This window comes from Falco peregrinus, chromosome 11, assembly GCF_023634155.1.
Source record: "Falco peregrinus isolate bFalPer1 chromosome 11, bFalPer1.pri, whole genome shotgun sequence".
Classification (NCBI taxonomy): Eukaryota; Metazoa; Chordata; class Aves; order Falconiformes; family Falconidae; genus Falco; species Falco peregrinus.
Genome location: NC_073731.1, coordinates 32,996,853 through 33,021,499, shown reverse-complemented (window position 1 = coordinate 33,021,499; position 24,647 = coordinate 32,996,853). Strand labels below are relative to the sequence as shown.

General features: G+C 50.5%; 1 protein-coding gene across 2 annotated transcripts; it reads right to left on the bottom strand.

Annotated features, from left to right (window-relative positions):
* Positions 1-9,286: 9,286 nt before the first annotated feature.
* On the bottom strand, positions 9,287-15,111 carry CST7 (cystatin F). 2 transcript variants are annotated; one of them, XM_027779748.2, is made up of 4 exons: positions 14,919-15,111; positions 10,497-10,669; positions 10,092-10,208; positions 9,287-9,607 (listed from the first exon to the last, which is right to left on the bottom strand). In XM_027779748.2, the coding sequence occupies exons 1-4, from the start codon at positions 14,989-14,991 to the stop codon at positions 9,530-9,532; spliced, it is 441 nt and encodes a 146-aa protein (XP_027635549.1). In that variant the 5' UTR covers positions 14,992-15,111; the 3' UTR covers positions 9,287-9,529. The 2 variants fall into 2 exon arrangements, with proteins under 2 accessions (XP_027635549.1, XP_005232457.1); XM_005232400.4 differs by having other exon boundaries at positions 14,916-15,097.
* Positions 15,112-24,647: the final 9,536 nt, after the last annotated feature.

Here is a 24,647-nt window from a genome sequence, read left to right as displayed (position 1 = left end):
TTCCTGTGAGATGCGGGAGGGAAGAGGGCCAGCTGCAGGAATCCTCCTCAGCACGCTTTGTATGGAGAACTGGTAAAGGCTTTGGGGAAGGCTGAGGTCTGAAGATGGATGTAGACTGAAAGGGCCCCTGTAGAATCTGGTGAAAGTGGATGAGGAATGCTTTGGTGGAAAATTTTGGAATGCCATAGTAGGTCATGGATGTTTTCTGACGTCTTCCAAGGAACCGGTTTACTTACTTCTGTTAACAGATATTCTGCTTGGTAAATCCAGAGAATGCTTTTCTGTCAACTACTATAAAGGAAAGGCTGCAGTGTTACATTTTAAGTAAGAAGTTTTGCATCTTGAAGAGTTGAAGGGATTAATTACCTCAGTAGCTCTGATTTAGTGGATTGATTTGTGCTTTGGGATTAAAGACCTTGCTGCTCTCTTCTTCTGCCGCTGGGTGATAGTCAAACATAAACTTCTGCTATTGCTCAATTTCCTCACCTTTGAAAAGGAAATAATCCAGATTTGCTTGATAGGTAATGCAAAGCACCAGAGAAGGGGAAGGTGATGTTTAAAATGTGATCTGCTTTCACTAGCCTTCTGCGCTTGACTATTAATGGAGGGATATGCAAAAAAAGTGATTCTTTTTTGTCAGTGCTTCTGTCAGCTGTGTTACTACCAGGCTGCAGCAGTCGTGGTAGCTGATGGCTGCTGAATCAGGCTGACTTATTCCTGCAGAGGCCGGGGGCTGCAAGCCCCTTTGCTTGATCTGGTGGTTGCTGAATTTGTGAGGGAGCTCAGTAGGAGGCAAAAGAAGCCCAGTGGGTGAGTTGTTGCAGGCTCTGACCTTTGGTCCAGCTGAGCCCTATCTTAACAGTTTGGAGACAGAGAGAGAGTGATACTGTGGTAAGCTTGAAAGGCTGGGGTGGTGTGGCCTGCCCAGGGTGGGCAGACTTGCTGCGGGAACACTGAAGAAGGGCTGAGAACGGGACGTGCTTGCAATGTCTCGTTCTGGGAGAAAGCAGGAGGGCAGGCAGTTCGAACAGCAGCTGGTGCGTGTTGCTCTGCTGGTCCTTGCAGCTGTCTGTCCCATTCTGGTGGGATACGAAATTTGAACTTGGGATCATAAATTGGAGTGGAAAAATCAAGTCTGCTGTAAGGCTTGTTTCATTCTGGTGCTTTGGTAGCCTTGGGGCAAGCACAGCTTTGCCTGTTACTGCGTAGTTACCTCTAGCGATTCATTTGCTGAGGTGTCTGACCGAATAACTTGTGCTGTCTTTTGTAATGAAGTGGTAGACCTTGGCTGTTTTGGCATGCCAAATGTGATGGCTTTTGTGTGACTAATTCCCTTTTAAGACACTGTTCCTGAAGTTAAGAAATGGGAAAGTAAGTTAGTTGTAGCACTGCTGATGCCTGAGGGGAGGTAAGATGTATGAAGAGTTTCTCTTGAAAGTGTTTTTTTGGTTTTTTTTTTTGTTCTGATCCTTTTTCTGCTCTTCCACCCTCTCACTCCTTCCTGACCACTGTTGGAGACTTAGTACACTGATCCTGTGGCCCCACCAAAAAGTTCTTGAGTCTTTTTCAGTTCTCTTTGAGCTCAGTGGCAAGTACAGAAGACCCAAAGGCCATGCAAATAACTTGCTTTTGTTGGGGAAGGAGAAAAGAGAGTGCCAAATATAAGAGGTGTCTAACAGAGTATGGCTTTGTCTGGGGTGACTTTTTTGGGTGGTCTAGTCCAAACTATCTGTTGTGGTTTAACCCCAGCTGGCAACTAAGTACCACGCAGCCGCTCGTTTGCTCACTCCCCCCCCCCCCCCCCCCCCCCCCCCGCCCTGGTAAGATAAGGAAGAGAATTGGAAAAAGGTAAAACTTGTAGATTGAAATAAGAATAATAATTGAAATAAAGTAAAATATAATTGTAAGGGGCAGGGGGGAAGAAGAGGAATAAACCCAAGAAACAAGTGATGCATAGTATGACTGTTCAGCACCTGCTGACCCATGCCCAGCCAGTCCCCAGGCAGCGATCAGTGGCTCCTAGCCAACTCCCCCAGGTTTATATACTGAACGTGACACTCAATGGTATGGAATATTCCTTTGGCTACTTCAGGTCCTGGCTCTGCTCCCGCCCAGCTTCTTGTGTACCTGCTCACTGGCAGCGCACGGGAAACTGAAAAGTCCTTGACTTGTTGCTAAGTAATATTTATACTAATTAAAACATCAGTGTGTTATCAGCATTATTCTCATACTAAATCCAAACCACAGCACTAAGAAGAAAATTAACTTTATCCCAGCTGAAGCCAGGATACTGTCAGACAGTGGCCGGGCAAAAGTATCTCGGGGCAGGTGCAAAACCACTAGAAATGGTTAATCTTCATGGCAGAACTGAAGGCCAGAAGCAGCTTCCTCTAAACGAAGATTGCTAATGCCCTTAGTCATCAGGGCTGTTGGCTTCTGAGCTCTTCTCTTAATCCTGTGGTAGCAGGCTAGCAGGAAGAGTTGTGCCAGGTGCCACAGTCAGGAAAGGAGGCTGCATACCATGAAGATGCTGGAGCTGCCTGCGCAAGAGTCACCCTGTGGGGAGCAATTTACCTATAAAATGCAGCAAGTCGGTGGTAAAGGCTGGTGCTGTAGCATGGAGGAAGCTGAGCTGATGCCTTGGGCAGTTGGGTTTCCTGACCCTGGCATCTCATGAGAGTTTGGTGACTACTTTTTCTGGCTGGTGGTGCGGGTTCTTTGCTGGCCAGACCTCGCCAGCTGTAAGGAGTGGGCCTTTTAGCTACAGCTGCATTAGAAATAACTGCAGGCAGACAAAAGGTAGGCTCTGCACTGAGGGCAGGAGGTGAATTCTGGGGTTCAGGGGCAAGCAGGAATTTGTACTCATAAAAGTCTTTATAGTTTCTGATGTCTTGCCCTGCCTGTCCTGTATGCCCTGGGCAATAGAAATTTGTCATTGTTCTTGTCTGTGCTTTGTTAGAAAGTGGCTGAATACCTGTCAGTCTAAATGGGTTTGTCTAAAGGTTAAGCCTGTGGACAGTATGTGCAGTTCTTTCAATTTAATTTTTCTGAATGAATAAAGCCTGTCTGTCCAGCCTCTACAAATAGAGTTCATCAGGTACACGTCTGGTCAGTCAGCAGTTCCCTTTAAAAAAAAAATAAAATAAAGACCCCTGAAGTCTGTAAAGCACCGAATGTAAACTGTGGTAGGTGGCACAACTTTATCGTTCTAAGCAACAAACTTTGTATGGTCACAGGCTGCTTAACCAGGCCATTGCTACTTCATTTGTCATAAGAATCTTAACATTTCATTTTAGCTGGAGCTTCATGGACGTAAATATGGGTTGGTCTTTTCCTCAGAGAGAGGGGATCTGGCTGTCTCCTGTGTCTCGATAGTGACCTGGAACTTGTCTGCAAGGTTTCTCAGCACCGTGCTTGGCCCTGCAAGTTAAGAGCTCAGCCTGAAGCAGAGCAGGATGGCGGCGTGTGAGGCACCAAGGTCTAGGAGAAAGTCAGTATGCTTGGCTCTTCCTGGTGAGAGAGATGTCTGGCCCAAGACTGCTGATCCCTCCATGGCTACTCAAATTGAAAGGAGGCCAATTACTGTTATGATGGCTGCTATGTTGGTGGGGGACCAGCGTGGAATCGCAGTACCAGGTAGAGGTGTCATTGTGCAGTTGAAGGATCTTATGACATGTATCTGAATGCAGAGTCTGCACACCTCCAGTGCAAGGAGACCCAAAGCCTGCAGAGGCTGGAAGGGGTGCCTTTCCTGAGCTCAGGTGGTGGTGGCTCCCATTCCTGGTGCTGTGCCGAATCCTGGTAGTCCATCCTTAATATGCAGAAGTAGGGTGGTATGTTGTTGAATCCGGATGAAACAGGTTGACTGACACACAGCTCTTTCGTTACTCAGTGTAATGGTTGCTTAAGAACAGTATTTTCATAGATGCTCAGGTGATTTTAATCCCTGGTTGTTCCTAGAATGCGATCTTCCCAGAATAATGCAGTAGCATTAAAATACCTGTGTGTGGTGGGTTGACCTTGGCTGGATGCCAGGTGCCCCCCAAAGCTGCTGTGTCAGTCCCCTCCTCACCTGGACAGGGGAGAGAAAATATAATGAAAAGCTCATGGGTCAAGATAAGGAGAGGGAGATTACTTGGCAATTACAGTCATGGCCAAACAGACTTGACTTGGGGAAATTAATTTATTACTATTCAAATCTGAGTAGAATAATGAGAAATAAACCCAAAACTTAGAAATACCTTCCCCCTGACCCCTCCCTTCTTCCCGGGCTCAACTTCCCTCCTGAATTCTCTACCTCTTCTGCAGCAAGCAGCGCAGGGGATGGGGAACGGGGGCTGTGGTCAGTCCACCACCATGCTGTCTCTGCCACTCCTTCCTTCTCAGGCGGAGGGTCCTCACACTCTGCCCCTGGCCCAGTGTGGGGTCCCTCCCATGGGAGACAGTTCTCCACAAGCTTCTCCAGCATGAGTCCTTCCCACGAGCTGCAGGCCTTCATGAACGGCTCCAGCATGGGTCCCCCCCACGGGGTGCTGTCCTTCAGGCACAGCCGGCTCCAGCCTGGGTCCCCACAGGGTCACAAGCCCTGCCAGCAACCCTGCCCCAGCCTGGGCTCCTCTCCCCACGGGTCCTGCCGGGAGCTGCTCCAGCGTGGGCTGCCCACAGGTCACAGCCTCCTCTGGGCATCCCCCTGCTCCGGTGTGGGGTTCTTCCTGGGCTGGGGGTGGGAGTGGTGGGGATCTGCTCCCCTGTGGGCTTCACAGGCTGCAGGTGGGTATCTCCTCTACTGTTGCCCTCCCTGGACTGTGGGTGGAGATCTGCTCCACCATGGACCTCCATGAGGGCCGTGGGGAATGGCCTGCCTCACCATGGTCTTCCTCCCAGGCTGCTGGGGGATTTCTGCTCTGGTGCCCGGTGCCCCTCCTGCACTGACCTGGGGGCTGCAGGGCTGTTGCTCTCACACAGTCTCACTCCCCACTTCTGCTGTGACTTGTTGCACAGGGTTGGTTTTCCCCCCCCCTTCTTAGCTGTGCTGTCCCAGACACTGTCAGTGGTGGGCTCAGCCTTGGCCAGCGGGGGGTCCCTCTTGGAGCCGGCTGGCACTGGCTCCGTTGGGCATGGGGGAAGCTTCTGGCAGCTTCTCACAGAAGCCCCCTCCCCCCGTAGCACACCCACCCTGCTACCAAAACCTTGCCACGCCAGCCCAATACACTGTGGAATGCACAAACAGGTGTAAATGGCCGCAGCTCTTGTGCAGACTGTTGCTGCTGTTACGGGCTCCTTGCACATGTCAATGGCATGTTACAGTTCCGGGTGGGCAATGACACACCTGCCTGGAGCATCGAGGAAAGCTGGAACAAGTCAAGCTTGGAAAAAAGCAGGTGTATTTTCTCTCTTGATGGTATTGGTGCGGCAACAGGACACTTTGCAGCTCTGAGGCTGGCTTTTCTCCAGTGTGAACACATAGGAAGAAGCAGGAGCAGTATCTTGTCTGAGCAAGATTGTGTTTTGGTGGCAGGAGAAAGGGGCTGGGGTTCCCCAAAAGGGGAGGAAGCCCTCTGTGCACAGCTCCCAGAGGAGCCCGAGGGTGACGCCTATGCCTCACACAAGCTGCTTTTGGGACAGACTATGGCACGTGGGAGAATACTGCGCTGTCTCCTGAAGGGCTTGGGGAAATCTTTGCTTTAGCATAAAGCCCTGCAAGTAAAATGGCTTAAGGAAAGGGAATTAAGCTGTGCACTTTAAAGATGGGTTTTGTTTTGCCTTGTTGGTGGAACACATGTTTCTAAAGGGCACAAGTACCAAGAAGATTTTGCTGAAGCTGTCTAGAATGCTGCTCCACAGCTAACTGCCTTTTCCCTTTGCCGGAGCAAACTTCTATAGTAGAACTGCTGGGAGAGAGCTCCTGCCTGCCCCTGACACCTTTATGCAAAGGTTGGTATCTCAGTATAAACAGCCGATGAAAGTGGCTGCAAAGCCTCGGTGTAAATCTGGTTCCTTTAAATCTGCGTCTGCTTTGTGGCAGTAGCCTTTGTAGATGAACTAATGAACTCCTAAAGCTCCTGGGTCTGTCTGCTCGGTGATCACAACAGAGATCTGAGGGTGCTGACCCTTGGACCTTCTCATCTAGCTTGCTTACAAAACGGAATGCTGCGAAAGCATAAGCACACAGGGCTGCTCTTTTTTGCTGCTTGCTTTGAGGTAGGGACTGAAAAATTTAGCAGTAAGTGATTGAAGTTAGCTATATACAGGCTGGGCTTTTTGGGGTTTTGGGGGGTTGGTTTTTTGGTGGTTTTTTGTTTGGGTTTTTTTTTTTTTCCCCCCTCCCAGCCAGCAGAAGTTGTGTCTCCTTATCTAGCTGCTGCCAGTTAAACCTTGTCTTGTTCTGTGCAGCTGCATGCATGACTTCCCCAGCTGTCAGTGGGTCCTGGAAGTCAGTCAGGTTGTGAAATTGGGTACAACTGATGTAGAAAGGCCTTCCAGGTCCTTAACATGGAGCTACTGATGGGAAGAGAATGCAAAGTGAGCAGCGATGCTTTGTTTGGGTGGCAGGCCCTTGTTTCCTATGCATTTAAAAAGTGGGAGTGTGAGAGGAAATATTTGCATAGCAAAGCTTTTGAGCAAATGCAGATCTCTGTCGGGGGATCACTGGGCATGGTGAAGCTCAGGCAAGCTCGGTTTGAGCAGCACTGTGTGCATGCAGGTCTCCCCAGCTAGTCCCTCCCTGTGGCTGACTGTTGGGGAACTCTTGTTCCGATGAGGCTGATTATCCTCATAAGCAGATGAGCCAAGAAGGTATGTCATGCACTGAGCCCAGTGCTTCCAGCATACTGGAGAGAGATCTGAACCTGAAGGAAGCTGCTCCTTCAGCTTGTTTGTAGCACTCCTGCATGGACCTGTACCCCTGAACAACTTTGGTTGTCCCAGAAGCTCTTGACATCGCTGCTGGGATTGTTTCTTTTTCTTCAGCATCTGGGGCTGGCAGGAACAACTTTCCTTTCTCTCCTTATGCCCTAAATTTTTACTAGAAATACTTATTTAATTGCCTTTGTAGCCTGGAATAGATGTCAGAGCCTCAGCAAGCTCTGCAAGGGTATGAACTCCCTGGAGTGAATTGGTGAACCTTGTTGTAAATTCTAGCAAAGATGCAGAGGGCAGAGACATTGGCTTTTTGACTGCTGTGTGTAATCGTGATTAAATGGTACTTGGGTGCAGTTCTTAGGTCAGCGCTAGCAGTGTCCTCCTGATGCAGGACTCTAATTGCCTAAATCCTTCCTGAGCGAAGTGCTCTGGAGTGGTACGAGCAGCACAGTTGAATTTAGCTCTGCTTCTTTCTTTGGTGCTCATGGATAACTCTTTTTATCTGCCTGGGGAGATGATGGATGCTGCTATTCCAGTGTGCCTTCCTGTTGTAATGTTACAGCAAACACTTTGCTGCAGCTGTAAACATAAGGCTGATCTGTCTTTCTCAGAAGGTGCTTGTCTCCTTTCCCACTGTGTTGGGTGCAGTGAGCTCATCTGTGTTGCAGTAAATTCTGGCAGCGGTTCCATGTAAAACACGCTCCAAACAAGCCCGTTTGGATAAAGAGGTCTGACCCGTCTTGCTGCATTTTTCTTGAGGCAGCAGCAAGAGCACGTTGGGTTTGTCAGCCTGCCTAAAGCCAGCTTCCCGGGCTTTAACCATCCTTCCTTTGACAAACGGGGGAAGTGATGGGTGAGGAGGCTCAGCTGCTCGGTGGCGTGCTCCCTTGCCTGCATCCCTGCACAGGCGCACGCTGTGTCCTGCCCCCTTGCCCCCATTGTGGCGTGTGGAACGGCTGAAGGCTTGCGTTGCTGAGCACCAGGCTGTCCTGCCAGCTGAAGGGAGACATGTGGATCTGTCTGGCCTGCTCTGGAGCTGGCAGCCCAGTTGGAAGCCCTTGGCACTGTGTGAAGCACCCAGCTGAGTGGAAGAGGGATTGAAACCATTTCTAACCTTTTTGTGGTTCAGAGATGGCTCCTCTTGTCCTCTTACAAACTTAGCTGTGGCTTGGCTTTCCTGCTTTGTGGACAGCTCGAGTCGGCATAGCTGCCTTTCTTTTTCCTTGTCTTTGGCATCAGGCTGGCAGCCGTGGCTTGTGCAATGGATGAGTGTAGCAGCACACTGCATCCATCTGTGGTCCTTCTGCAGGTTTCTTCTGAGCACTTCTTTTTCTTTTCCCAGCTATGAGACTGCTGCCCCCAAAGATGAGGTGCAGCCCAGCTGCTTCTCCAGCACTGGGTGCTGGGGCTGAGCTGCTGCTGGGGCAGCTGCTCATCACAACCATGTTTCTGCAGCAGAGCTTGGGACTCGCCCAGCCTGCAAATGTTTGCTGTGGGATTACCTGGAGCAGAGACCTCAGCTCCTTAACAAGATACCTCTGTCTTAAGGTCTCTGGACCTTGGCCTGGAGCCCTTCACTAGCCTTTCCTGGCCGAATGCTTGTTATAAAGGCTGAATGTGGGGGTGTCACTGCTAATACTGCTGCAGAAAGACAAGCAGCCATCAGAAGCAAAGGGATGTCTGTGGGAAGGAAGTGTTCTTTGCAGCTTAGGTCAGGCCCTACGCATTTATAAGTGCTGGTCTATGCATGAACGAACATGGGCTCAGACTTCATTGCTGCAGTTACCCAAATCCTTCTGAATTTTAGTGTAAGCAATGATTACTCATGCATGAAGAATGAAGGCTGAAGGAATGGTAGATGCCCACGTAAAGAAGACCATCTTTCTACTAAACTTGAATATAAGCTGTGGTCAGCCAGAGATTGCATGTCTGGTATTAACCTGAATGGAACGACATTGTTCAGCCTCAGACAAAATATGCTTTGGGAATATGGAATAAATTTGGTTTATTTGGAATTATAATGCGGAATAAATCTTGGCATTTGCAATGATGCCCCTTCACACTATAGATTAGCTTTTGGTTAAAGTAGAAGGTGTCGGGGCTGTGGGTGTGTTTCCAGACAGCTTTATCCATGCTCTTCTCTTGGAGAAAGAACAACGGCCTCACACCTTCCTGACAGCTATATCTAACTTGTTCTCTAGCGCTGGAGACTCTTCAGACTATTCTTTTTGTGTGTGTGTGTGTGTATCCCCATGCAAACTATCCTATCAGTGCTGTAGTCACATGTGCTGTGGTTTACATCATAGGTGTATGAAGATTCATCACACGATAAAGCAAGTCCAACCGAGCCTCCTGAGTGTGTTCGCACCGCCTGGGCATTCAGCTGGAGCATGGATGGCTCTCTACAGAATGAACGACAACACGCTCTGGTCTGCAGTTTAGTTTTGGAAAAACAGATACAAAACTTGGACAGCAATAAAGTCGGTGAAGGCGGGTCTTTTCTTTGTCACTTTTAAGCATCTTTCTCAGGGGGAAAATAATGGTGTGCTTTGAGAGAAAAGCTCTGTGGTGGTTCTGTCCGCTTCAGTTTTGGCCTTGATAGTCCAGGTAAGGAGAAACTCATGCTGATAGATCCCCTGTAAGTGAGGTTCTCGTGGGGAAAGGTGAGTCAGTGACAAAGAGAAACAGGGACATAAGCTTTATGTAACCAAGGCATTATCCAGACCTCAAAATAGCATCTCAGCATCTGCAAATAAAAGATGAATCGGTGACAAAGTTTGGGTGGCTGCTGGCTGCTCTCAGCATTGTGGGCTGTGATGGGGCTGGAGAGAACAGCATCTCTTTGTCTGCCCCCTTTATCCTAGGAAAAGTACTGTTTGCTAAGTAATCATATCTTAGTGGGAAAACCCGTTAAGGCTTTTTTTTTTAACCCAGGAAATCTCTGTTTAGCACCTGCTCTATTTCTGCATGCTTTCACTCAGTTACCCGGGCACACAGGCTGGATGGCTGTGCCTGGCTCGGCTCCTGGCAGGCAGGGGCTGGCGCTGGGTGCATGAGAGGTGCTGTGCTGCTTACACTGGTGACCCCACGGCACCCCAGCGGGCTCTGCACGGGGGAGGCTTGTACATCTATGGGAAGATGGCAGAGCTGCTCTGAAGGTGACTATGCAGCCAGAGCTGGCCAAGAATCACCTGCAGTTCCTGGGTGCCCCAAAGGAATTGGACACGTACCCGTTGCAGGTTTTTTTTCCTCTGGAAGTGACAGCTGTCCAGGCTGGAGTGCTCCCTCTTCTCACACACGGTGCGTCCAATTTCCACGTGCAGCATGTATTTCAGCCCTCTGACAATCTAGAGAAAGCAATTTCCTCCTTTAAAGTAAGGGCAGGGGACAGGGATGCCAACATTTTGGTTGGGCATAGAGTGCTACATCTGTGAATTGTGTGCAGCGTTGTGGGTTGACGTGTTTTGTGTTGCGTTACTGGGGTTGGGGCAGCTGGGTGGGCTGGAGGGACCATACCACTTATCACGTGTATCGCAGTCCTGAGGAGGATCCGGGCTCCCATGTCTTGGGTGCTCTGTAGAGGTGTCTGTTGGTAAGTGGTTTGGAGGGCCATCAGGAGCCCGAGCTGCTCTTACCTGTACCATGGCTTTGTTTATTTGTGATTCCTTGAACAGAAAGAGGTCGTTGGAACTGTTGTTGTATCTGTAAACCCCGAAGCGAGCTGCCTTGCGCACGCCAGGGTTGTTGGTGTTCACCGGGACAGGGAAGCCAGGTTTCGTGGTTGAATGTGGTGGTGGTATGTAGGCAGCTGAAACAACACAAAACGTGAGTGCAGAAACACAGCCGATGCCTGAAACGGTGGAAGCTTCAGCACACTGAACCAGTGCTGAACCTTCCTGCTTGTCCATGCACCTGCGCTTCAGAAGGACCTGGCTCGCACCCACACAGAGAAATTGTCCTTTGTGTGTCTGAAACAGGAAAACAATCCTGTGCAAAGAAGTGACGTGAAACGACATGGCTAGGTGTAGTAGCAGAGCTCAAACTGACTTAGAAGAAACCAGGGCATCACAAATATCATTTAGAATGTCTCTGCTACAATTCCCAGCTCACAGAAGGCCCAACTTTGAATCTAGTTATAAAGGGAGATTGTGCTGCTCAGACTACGGAATGATTTTGATAACATGTCAAACACTGGCTGCAGGGTCCTGCTGCCCTTAGTTGGCACGCCAGGTTTAACTTGTAGACGTCTTTCCCACACTCCTTTAATCCTTTGATGGCATCTTGAGGTTTTTGTTTTAGGGGGATTTAGGTGGTGATAAAGGTGAGGGGAAGACAGATGCTGACCAAGGAGAGGGTGTCTATGTTCTCAGCTGGGCAGGGGCAGAACTTCAGCCAGCTCCCTGGTGTCCTGCAGAACAGGCTGCTTTGGCTGCTGAAGTGCTGCTGCCCTGGCCCACATGCCAAGGACCATTTTTTCACAGCCATGGAGGAGAAACGTGTGTAGGAAGTGGAGGCTGGGGGGTGGAGGGGGAGCCCATCAGCTTTCAAATTTGAGCACGTCTTTCTATGCAGCCTTTATTACTATATATTCTTGGTTGTGTAGCTCATTTCCCCACATCCTTCTTTGTTTCAGTGATTTAAAAGCAGCTCAAAGCTTACAGTTGATGTTATTACTTCCTCCCCTTTTTACATTTGCCTTCCCCTCCATTTTCCTGCTTCTGAAATACAAACAAGAAAAAAATCCTCAACCCATGCAAGCTGCCATGCAGCCAGGGCTGATGCTGAGACCTGCCAGTGCAGGAGGTGGCCCTCAGAGCTCGCGCTCTGTGTGTAGGCAGTGAGCCTGCGTGTGCATGTGCACGAATATGTGCACACAGAGCTTGTACCAAATTTGCTGTGAAAGTCATGCTTTTTATCACCTCCAGCTTTTTTTTTCACAGCTAGATCTCACAGCCAAGCACAGAGCAGACTCTGTATTTAAGCCAGTTTGTACTGAGAAACCCCAATAGGGGAGAGAGGGACGACTTGATGATCCAGAGTCTATATTAAAAAAACCCAACAAATAAATAGCATTATATGCCATCATCTGCACAGGAGGCTGCAAAAATTCAACTTTCAGGTTGATTACGTGCATCCTAGTTACACTATCACATCCTCCCCTGCAGGTGCTAATTGCTGCACCCCCTTGTAACACTGCTTAGGGATTCAAGTGTTGACCTGCAAAGGAGAGACTCAGTTCCACGTCCCTCCTCAACCCAAGGATGTCCAAATTCATGTCTTACACCCCAGCTACCTTAATGACCATCACATTTTCTTGCAGGTGGGAGCTGTGAGACCCAGGCCACATGTCTGAGAGGAGCGGATGTTCTGTAAGCAGCTTTCTGTCTAGTGTGGAGGTGACAAGCTTTCCTGTCCCACATCTCTGATCTGCGTTGGGACTGGGTGTGCAGCCAGTGCTGGGCAACCTGGCAGTGGTTTTTTTGCCTAACAGCCCAGAATCCACTGTAGGTCCTGACACTGTTCTCGGCAGTGGTGATACTTTCCCATGGCAGCAAGGGTGGGATTCAAGAGTCACAGAAACTCACGACCGTGCAGCCTAGGGCTGAAGCTATTTCTCAGGCAGCAGATCTTATCCAGTGCTCAGCTCATGGGCAAAACTTTCTGAAGCATCTGTTAGTCCTCTTGTCCTGAACAGAGATTCTGCTTGGGTGTTAAGGTGGTGGGACCCGTGGATGATGTGAGGGTCATGCAGGACCTGCCTGAAGTCAGAAAGGAAGTTTGGTACAGAGCAGGATCTTTGTTGGGTCTTGCCCATAAGGCCAGCTGTCCCCCTCCTAGGGGATGCCCTGCTTTTTCCTGTGCCATCAACACTAACCCGATGGCTTATAGGAACTAGCTCTTTCCTGAGCTCACCTACCAATCGAGCAGGCTGGGAGCAGGTCACTGGCTTGGGCTCCTCTGGCTGCTCTCCAGGACCTTGCCTGAATCTGTGCTCTTATGCCTGCTGGAAAGTCAGATGTGGCAGTGATGGGGATTTGACAGCCGATACTGTCCCTTGTAGTAGTAGGAGGTAAGTGCAGGCTTTTTCTGTCTTAGCACCAGGTCCTGTTGTGGTTTAATAGGCCTCAACACCTCCTGAGTCGTGCTGACGTCTTTGCCAGGCATGGGGTGGCAGGGTGAGGAGGCTGGCTGGAGTCACACTGTGCGTATGGGAAGAAAACTATGAAGTGTGTTGCTCAAAGCAAGAGTCAAGGCTCCCAAGTGCCTTTGTTCCTGACTCCAGTGCCTGGCAGATCCAGCAGCGTCACACGTGGCATGTGGGGAGGTAGGATTATGGCCTGGCAAGCTGGACTGTGTGTTGTGAATGAGTAGCGGGCTGGTACTACACCATGTGTTGTAGGCAGGTGGCAGGCTAGTATATTTTCACTCCAGTTTTCACCAGGGGTACTGGGCACTTCATCTCTACGCATTGCAGCTTGGTGTTGAAAATTGCTCATACCAGAGCAAAGTGGGTGCAAAGTGAGTCTTTTTGGAAGAATTTTACCCTCCCCTGCCCCCATTTTCCTCTGTTGACCCAGATTCCTCAAGGCTAGGATTTTTTTCCTTTATGTGCTTTGATTCTTAGTCAGGTCACTGCATGGCACACATGCTGGTCTGAAACAGCCGTCACTGTTTGGAATAGTGAGCACCACTGCATTTCCAAAACCTCGAAACTCTGGTGTGAGGCACTTGTAGTTCTGATGTTATTCACCACGTTTCCTGACAGCTTCTTCCCTGGCTTGGCCCTTAAGAGTAATCACCCTAAAAAGCTGAACATGTGTAAGGTGATGGCCCCGTGCCAGGAGCAAAGCAAAATGGCCAGAGGGCCGGACGGTGCAGGGCTCTGGGCACGGCGGTACTGGGGAAAGGCTCCTCATTGAGAGCCAGCTGGGAGCAGTAGCACCGCATGACTTGGCCAGGCACCGACGATGCTCAGGGTCCCGGAGGATGTCATCTCATGGCCTGGGAAAAACCTTTTTCTGCTCTACAGGGAGATGCTTAGGGCCAGAGCGTTTGTATTTCAGACTCTGTCCTTGTTTCTGCGTTTGGAAATGTGGAGAGGGGAAAAACCCGTCTGCCCTCCTCCTCCTCTTCCTTCCTTCTCCTCATCCTGTTGGGCAGTAGTAGAGCAGGCTTCTCTTGCTCCGAGTTCAAAAGCAACTGCCGTTATTAAGCAAGAGAGGGCTGTTCTTGCAGGAAAGAGCTGAATGTTGTATTAAGCAGCTCTCTCTTGCCCATTCCTCATTGAGGAATAATTTGGGAGCCCTGTTCCTGCAGCATGAGAGAGCAATCCCATGGATCCTTTCTCCCAGCCTGTAGTGAAGCAAATAGGCAGATTGCAACAAGTTGCCTTTTTTTTAGAAAGTGCTTTCAAAAACTCCTCCCCATTACTAGGAACAAGACTAGGCTTTATCTTTACGTGTAAGATGCACCAAAGTTCCTGCACGCCCCTGCAACCCCCAAAGGAAACCACAGCTGAAGCAGAAAGCTGCTGACTGGCCGAGCCCTGTCCCTGGGCGCGTTAGCACTGCGCACGGCAGCCAAAGTAAAACTGAAGTAGAACTAAAACCTTCAGAGAGCAAACACCCCTGCCTGCAGCTCCCGTTCCGAAGATTTAAGGCCAGCTGCAATCAAGAGAGTCTCCTTGCTCAGCAAAGAAAGAAATTATATGGAGTAAAAGTCAGTTAATCGGTGCTGCAGCGCCCATCTGTAGTTAGCAGTCAAATTGTTACCCACAGTCTTGTGATTTAATAGTCAAGGTCATGCAGAGTTTAAACACTGACAAATAAAACTGTGAGCTGACTTTAAAATCCTTAGATGATGTCCCTGGATAACGTGGTTCCCTGCAAGGGGAGAAAGTCTTTTATGCAGTTGATTTCCAGCTGCAGCCTGAACCCTGCAGCGCTGAGCCAGCACGGGCAGCAGCCGCAGGGCTGTTATTTACCAGTGCATTAGGAAGCAGCACTTGTAGGACCCAAAGCACAAGGAAGATGGAAATTATTTCCTGCTCTTACCACCTGAAGTCCTGGAGAAGCCCCAGACTGCTAAACAGCAAAGTGTGGCGAAGCTGCAGGTGAAGTTGGCTGCCATCTCCACCGCGTCCAACGAGGAGTCGGCCGGGGCCCCGCTTCCTGCGGGGGAAGATGCGCTCCCTCGGGGCGCTCATTGGCTGCCAGGGCAGAAAAAAGTCACCCGAAAACCCCTGAACGTCACACTGATGCGGGCTTCTCCTGCTGATGGCCACGTGCCTGCAAGCCCATCTGCAGAGCTCTGCCTCGGTGGTGGTGGCACAGCCCTGCCTTGGCTGGGGGCTGTGCCCTGCAGGAGCACGGGCAGGCGCGTGCGGTGGGCACTGGGACATGGTGTGGGGGCGAGGAGGGTGACAGTCATGGGCTTTAACGTTCATGGGGAAATTAATCCCTAAGGAAGGGGCAGTGAGCCATGGGGGGGCAGCTCCTGACTTGTACGGGGGCGTCTGCATGGGGAGAAGCCTGACAGAGGCGATGCTTCCTCTGACATGGAGATGTGGGGCTCGGGTGAGGGAGACAAGGGGGTTCCAGGGGGTTTAGGGGGCTGTGTGGAGCAGAGCCACGGGAAGAGGATTTTGGTTTTGGTGGCAGAGGAGAACCATGCCCCACGTTTGTGTGTTTTGACAGGAGGAAAGGGCTGCACTGGGCTCAGAGGAGAGGTTTTCTCCAGGGGCTCTCCAAAGAGCAACAGAAGCATGTGGAAAGGGGTGGTTTGGCGCTCTGTGGTTCGCAGAGCTTTCCAGCTCTGGGGTCAGGTCCCCCCGTGTCAGTACGCAGCCTGCAAAGAGCTCCTCTCTGGGCAGCACTGGCCTGTGCCGAGGACCTCACAAGTGTGGGAAAAGGGTTTGGTCTCCAGACCTTATGATGCACCTGGAATAAGCAGCTGCCAGATTCAGGAGAGTGGGAGATGAACTGACGTTCACTGGAGGGCCGGGAGTGGTGGCCCTCAGTCTGTGCATTTGGTTCAGGTGAGCAAGGCATTGGTGGAGCACTCGCCCCAGCACCCAGCTGAGCTCCCTTTGGAGCAAAGACATCTCATGGCCTGAAGGAAAGGTCTAACAGGGCAGTGTGGGTGGTGCGTAAGAAGGTAGAGGAAAATAATCTTAGTGCTTCCTTGTGGGAAGGGATTAGGTAAATCCTCTGTTGAAATATCCCCACCAAGAAGGAATGAGGCAAGCATGGAAAGTTGCATTTATCATCCGTCCTACGTGCACAGAGCTTCTGAATCAGATTCCAAAGCCTGTGGAAAACACTGAGAGAATGAGAGGGACTATGCTGGGTGGGGTTTGCCCCTGTGCTGCCACCTTTTTTTTTTTTTTTTTCTTTTGGTTGGCTGGTTGGTTTTTTTGAGCTCACACAGTGGCCTGTCCCTCAACAGAGGCACAGGCAGAGGCTGATTCAGGTATCTTCAGCTCTTCCTTTCTCTCGAGGACTGTGCTCTACAGTTCCCACTTCACTGAGAGGCTCTGGGGGAGCGTCTTGGGAAGGCTCTAGTCGAGCCCCCCAGCATTCAAGCAGGAGGTGGCTGGGACCCTCGTCATCAGATCCCAACACATCTCCTGCATGTTGCAAGAGCCTGTTTGTCACCCTGCCACATGACGCACCAGAAGGGGGTTCAGCCTCCCTGCGGGACCTCCACCTGTTCTCCCTCTGCTTCCTGGTGAGCTCACAGCCCCCGGATTCGAGCTGAAAGGGACCCCAGTGTCAGCGACTGGGGGGGGCGGGGGGATCTTTCTTGGAGTGTAGATTCCTTCCTTACTTAACACAAGCGCCCCGGGACAGCAGCAGCAGCCCTCGGGAGGGGTCTGGTGGCAGTGGGGACACTGGCTGGCGGGGCTGCGGAGGTGCACGAGCCGGGTGGGAGGGCGGCGCGTGCCGCAGCTGCAAGGCCGCTGCCACTAGAGGGCGCCAGAAGGCAACGGGCTGTGCCCGGTCCCGGCCCCAGCAGAGCCCCCCGAACCGCCGCGCGCCGCGCCTGAGGGCTGGGGGGGCTGGGGGGCCCTCCCGGTGGTCCCGGCTCCCGCAGAGCATCCCGAGCCGCCGCTGCTGCCTTACCTCTGACCTGAGGGCTGGGGGGGCTGGGGGGCCCTCCCGGTGGTCCCGGCTCCCGCAGAGCATCCCGAGCCGCCGCTGCTGCCTTACCTCTGACCTGAGGGCTGGGGGGGCTGGGGGGCCCTCCTGGAAGCCCCTTCCTCTGCACAGCAGCCAAAGGCGAGTGCAGACCTCAGGGCAGAGCTGTCCCCAGCGGAGTGGGGACAGACCCAGGGGCAGTGGCCCTGTTTCAGTCTCAGCCAAACCCAGCGATGCCTCGGAGGCGGTGGGTGGCTTTGAGGGACCAGCCCCTGGGAGGCCGGTGGGTGCCCCGGGGCAGAGGGCACATGCGTGTGGTCTGGTGCGAACCTGGCTTGTGCCACCTTCTGCCATCCCACTGCGGTGGCATCTGTCCTGGGGAGCTCAGCACCCACTCTTTGCTGAGGAGCACCCTTCACTCTGAACAGGGTCTGTAAAGCCAGACAGTGACTTAAAGCAAGCAGCGCGTGTTTGCAGAGGGCACCTTTTTTTTTTTTGCCTTCTTCCCTCTCCCCTTTTCATAAAATTGCTTGTTTACAGCTCTTCCAAATCAGTTTTCCTTTTTCTAAAAACTTTTATGATTCTGGTGAGGAAGTTTTTCCACTTCTTTTCCCCTAGGAAGTAACAGAGTGCTAACGAGCATTAATATTAATAGTGCCAGGTACTGTTATGTAAAAAAACCCCCGAACAACAGAACGCCAAAAACCTCACCAAAAAACTCCCTCCCCCCAGTATCTGACAAACAACATCAAACTCCTCCAAGCCCCCAGGGGGCAAATATATGATGTTTTTCTTTGGGATTTTTTTGTGCCATGAAGGAACCTGGGACTGGAACTGTTGCCCCTTTGCCATGTGTCATTCCAAGCAGCTGCCATCTCCCGGGACACTGCTCTGTGCCCCAAATCCCTCTGTGGGACGAGTGGAGCAGTGTGATGTCTTGTCTGACATCCAACCTTGGAAAACAAGTCAGATCCTCTTCTCGTTGAAGCCCCCTCGGTCACTGATGGGAATTTCACCCACTTTCTCTGGGATGCAGGTGCAGACCACCTGCTGCACCAGCACGGGCATGCAGTATGCTCTGCGAGGTAGTTTACACTTTCTATAAACTCCCCACTACGTGGCTGTTCCTTTGTGAGCAGAAATCCTGAGCAGGGATGAGAGTACATGAGCAAGGAAAGGCTCGCTGATTATCCCAGGGTAAACAGAGCATTTGCTTTAAGCAAATAGCTAGCCCTGACTCAGTCTAAATCAAGCTTGTGATCTTTCTGCATTAAGCCAGGTTAAATAGATCTTAAAAGACTTGCACGTGTGAAGAATCCTCATGTTCGTCTTCGCGTGAGTAGAGGATGTTTATCACAAGTCATGGGACATTGTCTGCTTTTCCCGGCGAGGGAATCTGCAGAGTCTCTTCTCTCAGGCTGGGTTACTGGAGGCTTTGGAAACAGTGCAACTGTGGAGATGTTTCTGATTAAAATAAAAGAAACCAAACAACTTTTATTATACAAAAATCAAATATAATTATATCCGCCTTTTCTATTGAAGAAGCAAAATCCACAGTACCTGAAGTTTGATTTCCCCCCCCCGCCCCTGGCATTTCATGAACAAGGTAGGCTTCTTCAGCATCGCTTTTTTGCTTCTGCCATTCAACTCAGACCTTTGTGTAGCATAACCCAGCAGTTGCTACCGTGGCTTCCTGGAATAATGCCAGTGGGGTCTGCAAGGGGTCAAGTTGGAATTACACACCTATAAATGCAATCAGCATCTAGCCCTGCACCCACAGCATTTCATTATCCATTCTGACTCCCTTTTGGCACTTCACGGGTCAATGGGGAACTGTAAGAAAAATTTATGTCATTAACTTTTGGAGGATGATTGGAGTGTGTTTGAATCGTGCTTTCAAAAGTTTTAATTAAGACATATTTACTGGTGTCAATAGTTGGGTGATTTTTTTTTTCCCTTTAAACTTTTTTACATTTTCCAGGCCTTCATCTGATCCCCAGGGCAACTAATTTAGTTGGCTTTGCTTTAATGAAGGATATGAGCAAGAGGATGCTTTTTTGACTCTCAGCTGGAATAAAGAAATCTCTGTATTTCACCATTTAGTAGAATAGTACATGGGAAAACATGTGTCCCTTTGGCAGAGTGGCAACAGCAGGCTTTGAGCCTCAGAGGTGAAAGAGGTGGCACGATGTCATCTTCCACACCGGAGACCTGCACTTTGCAGATGCTGAAATACGCTGAGGTGCAGAGAAAGGATGGTCTGAGGAGGAAGGACCAGGATAAAGAATTCAGGTGAGGACTCAGCTGCTCCTCTGCCTTCCTATAGCAGGGACACCTTCCCAGCCCGTCTTTTGTAAGTGGAGAACCATGCGGCTCACAGCAGCAGCTTTGCGGTACAGGGTCACATGGACAAGCTACAGGATGCTGACACCCTTTGGAGCAGGCATGTGGCTGAGGTTTGATGAGGTACAAGGGAAGGAGGAAAATGGTTCACAGCACGTGTGCCTACGTAGGATTAAGTCACCAATGGTGGCCACAGTCGGGGTTATGGGTCTGTGTACTTGGTAGCAATAGGATGCAGAGGAGAAACTTGGGTTTGACACTGGATGGGTTGGCCTCACCCCAGGTATGTGTCTCCTTGTGCTCCCTTGTGTCTTCTGTCAGATGCTCTGTAGCTCCAACACCACACCTGTGCCTCCACTGCGAAACTAATTTTGCCATGCAGTTCCAAGGCTCATGCAGTTGCATCTGTTTTTCTACCAGCTATAACTTTTGAACTGATGAATTTCAATCCAATACAAAGGCAGGCTGGAAGACCTGGGGATTATCTGGTTAACACACATTTCTAGAGAAGAAAGAACCAAACTGATGGGTGGGCTGAGGTGGGGTTGGGGAGCGCAACTGTGATGTTTAGCCTATCTGCCAGCCACACTGTCAGCTGAGTGCAGAGATTGCCTATAGATTGCACTGTGAGCATATTTATAAGGGATGGCTGTATGTAAAGACCCCTCCATATTTTACCTTGGGGCTATTCTGTTAATTTTGAGATGAGGAAACCTCGTACCCCCTCCCTCTCCACCTGCAGATTTGAATTAGTTCACTCCTAGGACAAACCTGCTCCTCCCTACAACCGCTGCAGTGAGGAAGGAGATACATGTTTTGCTGAGTTCCCGGTGCTGTTCCCACTACAGCATCCAAGGTTTGCTACTTGAATTTAAAATCAGCTAGAGCCCCATTATCTCAGTAAGAACAAATCCTCCGTTTCTAACAGTAACATGACATACAGATGCCCAGGGCAAAGGTCCTGTTAGCCCTGAACCTTCTCTTGGAGCACAGCCTGGAGGGGACCATTACTGTTCTAAACTACCTTGCAAGTATTTCAAATCACCTTGTTCTCAATCCCATTTGGGGACCACGCTTTTGCTGGGAACTACTGATGGGGAGAGGCTGATGACCCTGCAGATGTTCCCTGCCTCAGTTTCCCCCACTGACTTTTTCTATATTTTGCTGGTTTTACAGTGGCCACCTCATCAGAGCCTGCTTTGTGACAGAGCCTCTTGGTAAGATCATAACTTGAGACGAGTAACAATGAAGCGCTGCCAGTTCAGCTTTTGCCCCTGTGGCACCTTGCTTTCTCAAATGTCAGCCTGCATACAGCGGCTTCTCTCCCCACTCTGCTAACCCCCCCACCCTGCATGGTGCTGAGTGTGGTCAGACACCAGTGCAAGCCCCTGCAAACCTCTTAGCAAATGTGATGGAGAGAAGTGCTGGCTCAGCCAGCTGGCTGGGGACCTGTTCAGAGGAGACCAACCTGGTCAAATAGATCTTTTTCTTATCATCTTGGAAAGTCCCTGGGAATAGCCACAGGCTTAGGTAGACGCTTAGTGTTGCTAATTGTTTGTGTTTCAGTAGAGCTGGAGGTCCCTGCTGTGGACTAAGGGTCTGTCGTGCAGGAGGTCCATAGAAAGCACCCACCAAATGAACTCGTGAGCTCTTTCTGTTAGACACCAGCTACCACAGTGGGCAATTAGTTAGCAAGTCTCTGGCTAGGTCACCGATGCAAGCACTCGCAGCTGCTGATTACAGCTGCTTTTCCTCCCATCCTGTCACCCTGGAGGGAGCAAGCCCCTGTTCCTCTGCAAAGCGAGAAGGGGCTGTCTTGGTGGGGGAGGGGGGAGGCTGGGTGGTGGTATATAATCTCAAGAGGGGTGGGTAATGCTGGAAAAGGGAAATGTGGTCTGCTTGAGTTTTGCATCCAGGTGCATCTGCATGGCGATGCACACAAGTGCAGATGTAGATTTGTTGTGTCTTGCCCATAAACCTGTTCAAAGGCAGTGGCCCAAAGAGGCTCTGAAAGCCCCTTCTTGTCATCTCAGGATAGGAGTGGCCTCAAGTAATTTGGTATTTGTCTTCCCAGATGTCTTGCAAATTAATTCATTGTGTGTTTGCCCAGCCTACGCTGGACCTGTGGAAACGATACAGCATGTGCTGGGTACTCGGGACCAGTTGGTCCTTTGTCCAGGACACCACTGGGCTCCCCGCTCTGTTTGCACTCACTTTTACCACCTGCTGGCATTCTTACTGCTCACTCTCATATTTAATAATTCTCTCTAGACAGGGCAGATGCTTTTGACAAGAGAACAGCAAATGTTGTGATCGGGATAAGAACAGGGTGTTGGGACGGGGTGCTGGAATGCGGGGTCCCTGTGCTGTGCTGCATGCCCTGCTCAGAAACACGGCTGGTGGGAGCGATTGCTCTGGGGCAGAGGGGTCACCAAAGACAGCGTGTGCCACACTCACTGCATCTTTTTAAACAGGATGATCACTTCTTTTCTGTGGGGCAAATTGACTGACCTCACAGCTCTGGGTACATTGAAAGTATTTGCCATGGTGTCCTGCGGGCAGGGATGTGGGGAAGCTGAAGAGGGTCAGAGCTGCTGAGGAGCCGTTTGGGTAGCCAAAGCAGGGCTTGCAGTGAGAGGCTGTCTCAGGCTGGCAGTGGTCAAGGGATACATTTCAGATAAACAATGCGTTTTCTATATTCAGTCTGGGCACAAGCCATGAAAAAGCAAGTGCAAGAATGGGTGAGGCATGGTGGTGCTGCAATGTACGCCTGGGTCTGCAATGCAGTGCGTGCTGCAGGTCTCCCGGTATGAAAGGAGACAAATCTGTGCTCTCTAGCTGTGTTTAAAAATCCCATTCACAACTCTGTGGAGCTTCTCCATCTGGCAGGTACCCAGGTACTCAGCACTGCTGAGACTTGGATCTGACAGCCCCAGTCTGCCTCTGCTCTGCTGTGTCGCCTGTTACCACCACTGCCAGCTCTGACCTGGTGCTTCACAACCCTGAGGAGCAACCATAAGCTGATTTGAGGCAGGGCTAAGCTATAATTTCATATGCAGGTGGCAACACCAACATGTGCAAAATGCTCCCAGGGCTAGGAAGATAGTGTTGCAGGTGTTTTCCTAAAGAGAGCAGAAAATTGAATCTAATTTAAAGGAAGCAGAGAGGTGTCCATTACAGCGATAATGGACCTAGGCAGGGGGACAGCTTTGTGCTGCCCCTCTCCTGTGAGCGGTACCTGGGGGTGCCCAGGCTCTGGGCAGCAGATGAAGTCCTCCTCCCTTCCTTCCCAGCTGCTCTGCATCTCCCTGCAGTTTGGGCAGAGGCCAAAAAGCCACACAAGTGTTACCTACTGAAATCCATCACTGAGAAACTTGGTTAAGCCAGTTCTATAGCAACAAAAGTGAAGAATCAATCAGAGCTTAATTATCTTTCTGGAATGAAACAAGAGCTGAACACAACAGCAGTTTCACAGCAATTCACATCCCTGCCCTTCCACTCCGTCTGAAAGGTAGCACAAGCCTTTTCCTGCATTCAGCTTTTCTTTCCCTTTAACACCAGATAATCAGCTTAATAAAGAAAAGATTGTCCTTACAACACAACAGAGCCTTAAGGGGGAGAAATCTGCCTTGAGGAAAAAAAAAAAAAGAAAAAGAAAAAGGGAAAGAAAAAAAAAAGTGTGGCTCACATATAGCAAAACTGTTGGTTCTGCACTGGTGGTGTTTGGAGAGTCTGGGGAGGATGTGTGAATGAACATCAGCATCCTTCCCCGGGAAAGAGGAGCGCTGTGGGGCTGCTGGTACAGCCTGGGCCATCCACTGCCTTTAGAAGTGGGAGATGGCGGAGAGTTTGAGGAAGTTTTTGATCATTTGCGCCAAACCAAATCTTCAAGGCCCTTGTCTGCAGACAAAAGGGAGTTCTCAAAAACCGCTCCACCTGGGATGACAGTTATGACAGCTTCATTAGTGCTGATGAAGCAACCCAGGTAATTAACAAGGATGGAATAACTGTGCTTAAGTTTTATAAAAGAATCCAGAAATGGCCCTAGCCTCCGTGCTTCAGGGTACATATGAGCTGAGCGGTGATGGTCAGGGGACAATGTGATGCTTGGTTACCCCACCTCCAGGTCCTGTGGGATTTCTGCACTTTTCTCAGAAGGAGCAAGTGCTGCTTGCTGTTGTAGACTGCCAAAATGAATTCAGCCATGCTGGAGACACTGGTTGGGAATGGTCTGTGAAAAATGTTCTTTGCAGTGCCAGAATATATTCCTGTGGACTGAGCTCTTTCAGGTACCTTAGGTGGTTTTTTTCTGTTTTCCCCCAGAAATATAAACCCAGAGGAAACCAGAGTGCTTTGGGTTGCGCTGCTGTTAAACAGGGCTGCTGCAACAAGACATGCCGTGTACGTGCCGGCAGAGAAAGCAGTGCATGGGGAAAGGGGTAAAGTTGTGTGTTAACACTGACATCCCTCTGGGTCTGTCTCAGTTTCCCAGCACACCGGCAGTACTGGGTTTGCAGTGTGTGCCCTGGGTGCATCCCAGCTCCATCGCTCCCTCCCAGGCCCACGACCAGAGCCCCTGGCTCAAGGACGCCTCTCCTGTAGAAGATCGATGTGGTGGGAACCTGTGTGTTGGTAGAGGGTGTGTTGCCCTATGGTCCTTCAAATTGGCTTTGCTGGGCTGTGTTTGAGAGTGAAAGGTGCTAAAAGGTGAGGAGACACCCCTGGCAATGGGAGCAAAGCTGCAGGAGGGGAGCAGATCTTGAAGCTCACCTTCTCTGACCTTCTAAGCAGCTGTGGGCATCAGGACTTATCTTTCTTTCTCCAGACTGCTGACCTTTCCGAGACAGTGGGATGTCAGGCTTAGAGAGTTTCGGCAGAGATCACTGTGTGGCTTTCTCTGTCAAAACCAGCTTCTCCCTGCAGAACTTAACTATTGTCTCACAAGCTGCCTGAGAAGACCCGTTGCCAGCATGAGTGATGCGGCGAGGCAAAGTGAGATGGAGACCCTGCAGAGTTTCTGCGCGAGGCAGAAGGAGCTGGAGAATTTCAAGTGAACACTGAGGTGTAAGAAAAATCCCCTAGATGCTCAGAGAGGTTGCTGCTCTTCTCCCTGCTACTGCTGGGCATCCCAGCATCTCCACCTCAGCATCCTAAAGAGCCAGAGAAGATGGGGACAACAGCCATGGGACACTTCCACCAGGCAGCAGTTTCTCTCAGCCTTACACCAGTGGTTTGGTCCCCATCTCTTTCTCACCAGGCTTGTGCCAGCAGTGTTCAGCTGGCAAAGGGGATGGGTGGGCAGCC